This window comes from Eriocheir sinensis, chromosome 31 (assembly GCF_024679095.1).
Source record: "Eriocheir sinensis breed Jianghai 21 chromosome 31, ASM2467909v1, whole genome shotgun sequence".
Taxonomy (NCBI): Eukaryota; Metazoa; Arthropoda; class Malacostraca; order Decapoda; family Varunidae; genus Eriocheir; species Eriocheir sinensis.
The window spans coordinates 8,382,320-8,393,519 of record NC_066539.1 but is presented as its reverse complement, the minus strand read 5'-3'; the positions used below and the strand labels follow the sequence as shown (position 1 = coordinate 8,393,519).

Genomic DNA, 11,200 nt, shown 5'->3' with positions numbered 1-11,200 from the left:
AAAGCCTATAATTTTACTTTTACCAAGATTAACTTTCAACTTTCTCCTCTTACAACTCCTAAATTTATCCAGAATCCCCTCATTTTCTGCCAACAACACTGCATGGTCTACACAAAGGTTTGACACAAAGGGCTGATCCATACCTCCCACTTACAACCATGCATCTAAAGCACCTACTCTGACTTTAGGACATCTTATGCAATGCTCCAAATAAATATTCAACAGCCATGGTGACATCACACACTCCTGTCTCCCACCCACACAAACACCAAAATGGTCCTTCAGGTCTTTAAAGTGACATTTATTATGTACAAATATACATTCAAACATGAAGTTAACAAAGACAAATCATTTCAATTTTACACAGAACATTGTACCTATTTTTAATCCAGCTGGATTGCTCAAAAGCTTCAACATGTTATAGATACATCTGACTGTTAGATTAGAATATTCATTATAATGGCTGCAATCCTTGAATACAAAAATACAGCTTTGTCTGTCATGGAATTCATGAATGTATCTACAAGTTTTCATTAATTCAAGCACAACTGACTGTTTTTTGGTGATATGAATGTGGCTGTCACAAGATCTAAAAGTGACTGGGAAGACTGTTTAATAATATGTGACAATATATGAATTCAGGAGAAATATAAGTATGTACAGAATAGTACAAAAGATTTTAATATTTATGTAAACTCTGATGTAAAAGTAAATCAACAAACACTAATGAAATTAGTATAACCAACAAATGTATAAATAAAACTAAACCCTATTCAGTAATAAATATAATAATTATCATCACCCAACCCTTACATATTAAGTACTGACTGGCTATGACAAATTATAAATACCAACTAAAAATGTTACAACTCCGAAAGTTGCTAAAATGTTACAAAGAATGGCTGCAACTTTAACATTAGGTTAGACTTGATACGTTCTTTCCATTGCTGTCCTCGAGTCTGTGCTCTAAAACTATAGAAACTAAATGTCAGTTATCAAAAATATTTTTAAATGTGTCACTAGGTTGTGTTTTTTTATACATGGAAATATTTGGATGAAACAAAACAATATGAAGGTAATGTTTGAGTCCTGACAAGTTGTTGATGTATGTTCAACATGTGCTCTCAAGTCCGCAAGTTGTGGATGCAAGCACAACAAAAGGAGGACTGATATGATTACTATAGCATAAGTAATTTACTACAGGCAAATTTTACAATCTTTGTGCCTCTGAATTTTCAAAATGGATGCATTTTCTTAGACATTTAAGCATGTGACAACGAAGACTTTGTTATCTATATTGTCTTACCTTATATTTGAAATGCCACAGTTGAAGATCAGATAACACCATTTCAAGTAGTCAATTTCTCTGATGTGTTACTTTTCATTAAAACTTACGAGTCACCTTATCAAGGAAAATCTATTTTGATGACTCTTCATGTCTCAGATCTACTTCTAATGCTGCACTTTGCTGATATTATTTAAGACAAATATTAAACAAAACATATTCTGTACTATCTCATAGCCAGTAACACGTTTTCCTACAATCCATGCTAAAGGTACATCCATCCATTTTCTCTTAAGTCTTGCATAATGCATTATTTTTACTACTAATTACAATTCAACTATGGCTATTGCACTTAAATCATGTATTGCTGCAGAGTTCAACATCCTAGACTGTCAGATATATAAATGCAAGTTAACCAAATCTTCACTCCTATATTCCTTTCACTAGTAAATTCTGGATATGCCTTTCTTCTCTGTATTTTTTGTCCCATTATGACATAAACCATTTGTGAGGAGAGTATCAAGGCATCTCTGCAATTGACCGACCTTAATCTTTTCCAGCTTTTTTTATCAGCTGTCTATGAACAGTATTCCAGTTTAAGCTTTACATTGTGACATTTATCATTGGCTGCTTACTTTTTTGTACTGATTCAGCCATTTTCCTCCCTTCATTCTTTGATTGCTTTAGTTGAGCTGCCTGGGGTGGCAAATATTGCAAATTATAATGAACTGCAGACATCCACGACATAATGGACCATATGGACAGTTTGCTTTATGAACAAGTTCTAGCACGTAACAGTTGCATTGGTCGATCCCTGCAAAAACCAGCAGTAGTGTTAGCAGCACAAAATAATATGCTGGACTACTGATAATTCTGAAATATTCAATCATATAATATAATCTCTTTGACAAATCCTTGCTATCACAACATGTCACATTTAGAAGGTGCATTTTGATCACATTTTAATAATCATTATTACTTGTTTTGAAGCAGCAGCACTTTGGTAGTGGTAGTATAATACTTATGTAGCTTTATGCTGTGTTTATCTCATCATCCTATTCTTTCATCACCAACACAGTTCAAATAGTCACAATATTTGTCTACGTAAGGCCTGCCTTCAACCTGTACATTACTAAACTTGCACTAATCTTTTCCTGTTGCATTGTCTTTTGAGTTATGAAATTAGAAGTAAAACCTACATGAAGTAATGCATCCAAATGGAGCTACAAATGCTTTTGACTATAATGTATTCTGACCTATAATCCACCTCCCTTGGCAAATTTATCACCAAGCACATGCCTCTTGTACAAAAGATTCATCTGTTCCAGAAAGATGAAAGTGATCACTGTGTGGGGGCCAAGACGCATGTAATATGGAGTGAATCCCTTCCAGAGGGAGAAAAAGCCTTCTTTACGTATGACTTTGCCAAGAACATCGAATGCACCCTTGTACTCTGGCTTTCCATCAATCATCTTCATATTTTGAATCCTGTAGAGAAAATGCTACATTAATACTCATCATTAGCACTTAGTTTCCTAATGTAACCAAGGTAAGTCAAAGGCTCTTCATCTCATCAACTCCCATCCTCATACTGAGTCTTCTACCTATTTAATTCCATTGCAATGTTGCCTCTATTTTCTTTTGATATTTATATGCTAACTACTCTTCTGAACTTGCTATCTGCATACCTCCACCCTTCCTGCAACCCCACTGCACATGACTTTCTACTCACTCATTCTTATGCTAGCTAAATCCCTTATGCAAGAGTTACCCAGCATCTTCATTCTTTCATACCTCATTGGTAAACTCTGAAACAGTCTTCTTTTGTCTGTATTTCCTCCTACCTATGCCTTGAACTTTTTCAAGAGGGGAGTATCAATACAATTATCATTCCAAAATTGAACTATCTCCTGGCAACTCTTTTCTTTTGACCATTCGAGGAGCAGTGCTTAGAACGCTTTTTTATTTTTATTTTATTTTTCCCATTGGGCTGCTTTCTTTACTGTAAAAAAACAAGACCAATGGGTGCTCATAAATGGAGTACATAAAACCAATTTCACTTACTTTAAACTAGAGCTGATCCCATTTCTACCCCATTAAAAAATGTTCCAAAGTATGCATGCTGAAGGTTCTCTTACTGCCTATAAAATTAATAAAGTGCTCATCACTGAACCACTCATTTAAATCTAGAAGTTTTATCCATTTCATCATCCTGTTCTTAGTTTAACTATGGCCCTTAAAAAATCAAAGTTAAAATTACAATGGAAGAATAAGCTTACCTTGTCTTGGCAATGTCAACTGGCATAGAAGCAGCAGTAGTAATCAGGCCAGAGATCATGGAAGCACAGAAGTGAAGGAAAATATTTTCTTTGAAGAAACCTGTAAAAGTTTAATTGCAATTCAGCAACTATGAAAAAAATTGGGGAAAAGGTATTTAATGGAAATTTCTTCAACAGCGTACTGAAGACAACTTACTGAATTTACAACATACTGAAAACGGTGTCATTTAATGCACTAGGTTTTCTATTCATGCAGGATGTTTCACAGGCCTGAAAGTGACTGTCTGAAAGGAATGCAAATCCACTGCCTCATGCACTAATTGTCAGCCCCTTACCAGTTCCCATCAACATTTGCTTTGCTTGAGAATATGATGCCAACTGAGCAGCATTGACAACCATGGCTCTTCCCATGGTGGGTATGGCTCCCCTCCAGAGTGTTACGAGACCTTCTTCTCTGACCATTCTGACAAGTGCATCCAACACATTCTTGTAGTTGCGACGCTCAGCTAAGGGCAACCGACCATCTGACGTCATTCTTATCAATGACACCTGAAACATATGGACTTAAGATATCACAATACACAAATGCACAAACCTTTATCTGAGCAATCCCTAAACATTATGCATTAATATGGCAACCATGTTTATGTAAACTGACCTCAGCTGGTGTGCCCACAAAGGCACCCACCACACCTGCTGCCATGCCAAGGCCAGCCTTGACAAAAAAGTTGGGAGGTTCACCACGGGGACTGAAATTCAGAGAAACCTTGAAAATATCTAACTGTATTATGCATAGTGCTGAAAATACACAAAAATTTATATTATTCCTTGCCCAGGCCGTGTTAAAAGTACGGGTGAATGAATTGTACATTAGATCATTTGAGTAAAGTCAATTAAAAATATTAACCCATGGAGTGCAAGCCACAGCTCACACTGTGCAAGTTCAAACATGTTTCACAAAAATTGCAGCCCTATAGTGAAACCAAATTGGTGAGTCCATTGTGGCATTGGCTCCTGCCCCTTCCCCCTCTCTGCTCTACCACACAGTCCCAAAACCTATCTCTTTCTCTCATATGAGAGGAAAAAATAGGTGTTGGGACTGTGTGGCAGAGCAAAGGGGAGGAAAGGACCTGCGGGAGCCAACGCCAAAACAGACTCGCCAATCTGGTTTCACTATAGTAGAATACCAGGAAACCTCTCCCCTCCTTATTCTGTTTTGCCCTTCAACCTCAGTAGGTATATAACAACAAAGTAACCTCATATTATGTCCCCCATCCCTCCCCAACAGCCCACAACCTGCCAGATGCTGAGCATCACTGCACCCTCCCACCCACTAACATTAAGCCAACACTAAGGAAAGGAGAGATTTTTTCACCAGCCTTAAATGTTCATCAAGTTTCTAATGAGCAAGCGCAAGAAAAAGATAAAACAGTACATTTTTGTAATTCTTTTTACATTCCATAGGTTAAATAATACATATATATATATATATATATATATATATATATATATATATATATATATATATATATATATATATATATATATATATATATATATATATATATATATATATATATATATATATATATATATATATATATATATATATATATATATATATATATATATATATATATATATATATATATATATATATATATATATATATATATATATATATATATATATATATATATATATATATATATATATATATATATATATATATATATATATATATATATATATATTTTACCATCTATAAAAGTTAATGTTTCAAACAGATGTGGTACCCCAGCCAATCAGTTTGACACTGATCACTGTGATGATGTTGAGGCTCACATATGATGCTTATTATTACTTAACTCTACATCCCCCAGTTATGTCACTTCAACAATAATAGAGCAATAATAACTTCAGAAATGCTGAAAAGTGGAAAACCACATATGGATGGCTCAACATTATTTATATTTGACGATCAATATTCAGCAGAGATTTCAAAACGATTTATGCTATGTCAAGAACAAGAAAAGTTGAATGTTACTCAGCTTCAGAATCAAACCAATGCATTGGTGCTGTTGTCCACCTCTCCACCTGAGGGTGGCAAGGCGGACAACGGCACCAATGCATTGGTTTGATTCCGGAGTTGGGTAACATTCAATTCATGGTACATGAAGTTATGTGATTAAGTTGCAGGGAAGAACTTCTTTAACTCAGGCACTGCATTCCTGCAAATGAATGAAACATCCTTTCTCTGCATGTTAAGCAAGGTTTCCATTAAGGGAGTACGGGACACCTGAGGTCATTTAACTAAACTATTGGGTATTGTGATGAAACTAAGGAGGCATCTATGTTGCCTACATTTTGTAAGAGCCAGAACAATGTATGTATACTTATATGTATACTTATACGTATACACGTATACATGTTGCAAAATGCTATATTTTGACCAAAACACCTCCCCAGGTGTCGCGTACCCCCTTAAACCTCTGCTCATTGGCATTGTTCCTTGTTTTCTTGTGATGAAGATGGCAACCCTATCAATATTTTCATTACACCACAACTTTCTTACCCAGAGGCTTTCTCAAACAGCCAGGTGTAGATTCCAAGGCGTGTGGTGGTGTAGGTGGCCTGACGCAGGAGCCCAGCAGATAGGCCAGCATAGAGAGCCGTCACCCCTTCACTCTTCACTACATGCTTAATCACATGGAGGCTGGTCTTGTGCTCCTTGCTTGTGGCCACCTGCATCCTGTTTTTGACCAGGTCCAAGGGCTGTACGAAGCAGGTCGCACCCATGCTGCCAAATGTACAATGAAGCTGAAGTAAGCTTATTCAGTAGTAACACACACACACACACACACACACACACACACACACACACACACAAACTGGATAAGTGGATTGGGGTAGTGAAAAGCAGGGATGAAGAGGAGATACAGAGCAGATCACAACAAAGGGACCTCAGGTCTAGAGTTCGATATTTGGAAGAAAATGAAAAGAGACTGATTCAGGAAAATGAGGAGCTGAAGGAGAAATTAATAAAATATGAAAAGTCGATGAAGGAAGGCTTGGGAGTGGTGAGAAAAGAAAATGAAAATCTGAAAGAAATAATGACCGAGAAGGAACACAGAGTTAAAGAGGAAATGTTGGGGGAAATAAAGGCTTGGAAGGTGGAAAATGAAAAAGCAAATGTAGACCTTAAAGAAGTGATCAAACAACAACTGAAAGAAGACAAGGAAAACGTAGAGAAGGAGGTGGTTAAGGCTTTGAAGAAAAATGAGGAACTAGTAAGAGAGGTGGCAGACAAGAAGAAGAGTGTAGTGATATTCGGCATGAAGGAACAGAATATAACTTACAAACCAAGAAGGGAAAAGGAAAAACTGAAATCTGTAAAAGACCTACTTAAGAACTTAAATGATGAAGAATGACAAAACATTGAAGAGGAGGTGGAGGAAATTTATAGGATGGGCCCCTATATGGAAGGGAAAATAAGACCAATCAAATTAAGATTAAGTTCACAGAAGGCAGCAGAAGAAATATTGTACAGAACAGAACAATGAAGTTAAAGGAAAAGAGAAGGATATATATATATATATATATATATATATATATATATATATATATATATATATATATATATATATATATATATATATATATATATATATATATAAAAAAATAGAAGAAAAAAAAATGGAACGAACTAGTAACCGAGGCAAAAGAAAGGAATAATGAAAGATCTGAAGAGAAAAAAGAGGTATATTTTTGGAGAGTTATGGGAGATCGAGTCAGAAAGTGGTACAGAAGGGAGAAGATGAAAGAGAGCAAAAGTTAGACAAGATTGACACAATTAAAGGATTGAATGTGATGTATACAAGTGAAGATGGAATAATATCTAGTAAGCTGGAATTGCAAGACTACCTACAAGAGGACCCAATGATAGTATGCCTAACAGAAACTAAACTAAATGAAGACATCCAAATAATGTTTGATAAAAAACACAATGTATGGAGGAAAGACAGAGTGGGCAAAGGTGGTGGAGGAGTGATGATAATGACAAAGAATGAGTTATTAGTAAAATCAGTAGTATATGGAGAAGGAAAAGCAGAAATAGTGAGTGTAAATTTGGAGAACAAAAACAGAGAAAGGATGACGATCATAACAGCATATGTACCACCTAGAACAAACTCATGGAGTAAAGAACATAAAATCATGATTGAAGATAACATTCAGGGTTTCAGTAGAATACTCAAGGCAAACAAAAGAGTACTATTAGTTGGTGATTTTAATTGTAAAGAGGTAGATTGGGAGATGTTTGAAAGCGGTGATGGAGATATGGCATGGGGGGAAAGATTGTTAAGATTGATGATGGAAAACTTGATGATGCAAAGGGTGAAGGAAAGCACAAGATATAGAAGTGATGACAAACCGGCGAGACTGGTTGGTGTTAACAAGAGGAATACACTTGAAGGATGAATTAAGGTACAGATGCCCTCTGGGAAAGAGTGACCATGTAATCAGAGAGATAGAAACAGAGGAGGAAGGAAGTGAAGAGGATGAATCATATAAAAGAAACAGGTTAAACTATAGGAAGGCAGACGTGGAAAATCTTAGGAAGTATTATGGAGAGCTGGACTGGGATGAGCTAATGGAAACAAGTGAAGTGCAAGAAAAGTATGATATTTTTATGGAGGCATATAAAACAGGGGTTAAGAAGTTTGTACCAGAATACAAACCTAAAGAAAAGGGAAAAAAGGACTGGTTTACTGCAAGGTGTGCTAAGGCAAAAGAAAAAAAAAAAGAGACAAAGCATGGAAAAGATTAAAAAGAAATAAAAACCAAAGGAATAAAGAAGATTTTAAGGTAGCGAGAAATGAATACGTGAAAATAAGAAGGAAGAAGAAAAGGGATATGAAAAGGATATTGTGGAAAAGTGCAAGGAACAACCTAAACTGTTTTATAGATTCATAAATGGTAAGGTTAAACCAAGAGAAACAATTGAAAGACTGAGCGATGGGAATGTGACAATCGATGAACCTAAAGACATGGCGGAGTTACTAAACAAAAAGTTCCAGCAAGTTTTTACTAATGAATCAATATTTAAAGAGCCACAAGAAAACAAGATAAATGTTCATATGGAAGAATTTACAGTAAATAAAGAGGAGATATATGAGTTGTTAGGGGAGCTGGAAGAGAGGAAAGGTGTAGGACCAGATGGAGTCTCAGGGTACATATTGAATGAATGCAGAAATGAGCTGGTTAGAACGATATATGACATCATTAAATGCTCAATAACAACTGGTACAGTGCCTAAGGAGTGGCGGAGGGCTGAAGTGGTCCCCATATACAGAAGTGGATGGAAGGAGGAACCCCTGAACTACAGACCCATATCATTGACCAGTGTAGTACGTAAAATATATGAGAAAGTGATAAAGAAACAATGGACGCAATTTCTAGAGGAGCAAAATTTAATCACAAGTAAACAGTATGGATTTAGAAAAGGGCGCTCATGTGTAACAAACTTACTGAGCTTTTACTCAAGAGTGACAGATAAAATACAGGAAAGAGACGGATGGGTTGATTGCGTCTACCAAGACCTGAAGAAGGCATTCGACAAAGTTCCACATACAAGACTGCTATGGTTTAATAATCTGCAAACCCTTGCCTGCAATAATTACTAGTTTTCAATCCCAGAAACTAGTGATTTTCACAAATAAATTATACAAATTAATAACAAACGCACCAAAAATCATCAAATACGTATAATAGTTTCATCTTCACAATACATTAAAATGAAGAAAAATAAACAAGCACTTAAGTCCTCACAAGACCATGAGAAAGGTGGACTCAGCTACCGTCAGAGTAAGCCACCGTCTCAACCACCATTTTAAAAATGTTAACTGCAATGCATATCACAAGTATTTATCAAAAATAAATAAATTTAACAAATCCAACCAAACCTGATATCATCTACTAGCAGGGAATACTTCACCCCCCTCAACCCCTGGCCCCTGAGCCATTTCCACAGGCAATGATAATAAAGAATGATGAATATTATGATAGGATTAATCAGAATCCCCCGTCCCCCCAACAGCCAACACAGATATGCGTGTTATGCACCTGTACAGGTGCCCTGCACATTAATATCCAGATCCAGAAGAAATGTTGTCAAACTCCAGAGTGTGACGGGTGTAAAAATAGATTAATACCTTTTTCTATGGGTGGCTGTTTGCCCTAGATCCCACTTAGGGTCGCTGAATGAGGGGTGAATATATAGCTGTATGTGTAGAAAGACCATAAGAGTAAAAGACTGCAAACGAATTCAATAGATTTTTTGCAAATGCATATGTGACTTGGGGGCTTGTCCTCATCTCTTACATCCTTATCAATTTTATTCTTGAAGATTTTCAGTGATGGAAACACAACCCACCCTTCACAGCCCTCAGGTATGGGTGCATTTCACTTCTGTTAATGAGGATGAAGCGTGATCGCAGCCTTATAGTCTCCGGAGTTCGGGCACGGCGGCTCAGGAGATACCATCAGCACAACCTAAATCACCGGAAAGAGGAAATTTCCCCGGCTTGTCTGGCGAGGGAAGGTGTATTATTAGCCTCTCAAACCAACAATATAACTACTCCACCGCCTACTACTCACTGTACTCACCCTGCCATTCCTCCGAAAAGAAACTTGACTCCATTGGGAATTTTGGTTTGTTGCTGGCTAGCCATAGCGGACCCTCGCACCAGTTGGAGTGGACAGTCGCTTCCCTGATTGAGCGCTTCTAACGGGGCACGGGGCTCACCTCATGCAGGGGTGGAAACTGAAGGCAACACTTTCTAATAATAGTCAGCAGTTATCCTTGAAATATGAATAGTTGCTAACGCCACAGATATATGCTTGACGAGAGGGTACTGTTTTTCCGTTAATGTCTACTGGTATATACACTACGACCTTGCCTAAAAGCTTGATTGAGGAGCGGTAATACTGCTTTATCATCATTATTAAATTAGCTGTAAGCACCTTTTGATAACTTCTTGGTTATGCGTAGATTATACTATATAAATTAGGGAGTTGACTGCTGAAGATAATATAGGCCTACCCGTACACTTGGCATATGTCGCAGTTACTGTACTAAAATGGCTTGCAATATGGCAATGCATACCGAAACCAATCTCTCTAAACAGTTAACTGATTGATCACTCAGCCATGGTCATTTGATAACCACGAGAAAAGCGAGGATCGACGTACACCATCATGTTTTTAATGCAGAATATTTATTAAGTTATATAACAGACACATATTTTTTTTTTATAAATATAAGGGGTGAAACATGTAGTCAGATATATCCTTGTAATCTTGTATAGCTCAATTTAAATAGTTTAAAAACAATTATTAGAGGCAACGTACGTTTAGTGCATAGTAGTTTACAAATCGCTCAATCCATTCGATCCATTCTAATGTATGGTAGCAGTTAGTTTTGCTAAATTCTACAAGTATAGCTGGAACAATATCGCGACTTTCTTTAAACTGTGTCTAATCATGTTGTGTTAGGCAGATATTACATACGTAATGATCTAACTAACGCGCCGCCAGTTCGAGTTTGGCGGGTAAGGTAGGTAAGGTCGCCCGGCAT

At 36.7% G+C, this 11,200-nt stretch overlaps 1 protein-coding gene across 2 annotated transcripts; it reads right to left on the bottom strand.

Moving 5' to 3' along the window:
- Positions 1–274: 274 nt before the first annotated feature.
- On the bottom strand, positions 275–10,399 carry LOC127005867 (mitochondrial 2-oxoglutarate/malate carrier protein-like). 2 transcript variants are annotated; one of them, XM_050875171.1, is made up of 6 exons: positions 10,231–10,399; positions 6,140–6,364; positions 4,223–4,313; positions 3,900–4,113; positions 3,565–3,664; positions 275–2,773 (listed from the first exon to the last, which is right to left on the bottom strand). In XM_050875171.1, exons 1-6 carry the CDS (start codon positions 10,293–10,295, stop codon positions 2,542–2,544), a joined length of 927 nt encoding a protein of 308 aa, XP_050731128.1. In that variant the 5' UTR covers positions 10,296–10,399; the 3' UTR covers positions 275–2,541. The 2 variants fall into 2 exon arrangements, with proteins under 2 accessions (XP_050731128.1, XP_050731129.1); XM_050875172.1 differs by lacking the exon at positions 10,231–10,399 and adding an exon at positions 9,998–10,147.
- Between the last annotated feature and the right edge of the window lie 801 nt (positions 10,400–11,200).

Bases quoted from the DNA above. Each gene is read 5' to 3' on its own strand.
- LOC127005867 (XM_050875171.1), bottom strand. From the start codon at position 10,295: ATGGCTAGCCAGCAACAAACCAAAATTCCCAATGGAGTCAAGTTTCTT. The intron at 3,665-3,899 runs GTAAGGGGCTGA...AAACTTTTACAG, and splicing joins GCAAATGTTGATGGGAACTG to GTTTCTTCAAAGAAAATATT. The intron at 2,774-3,564 runs GTAAGCTTATTC...TTTTCTCTACAG, and splicing joins GTTGACATTGCCAAGACAAG to GATTCAAAATATGAAGATGA.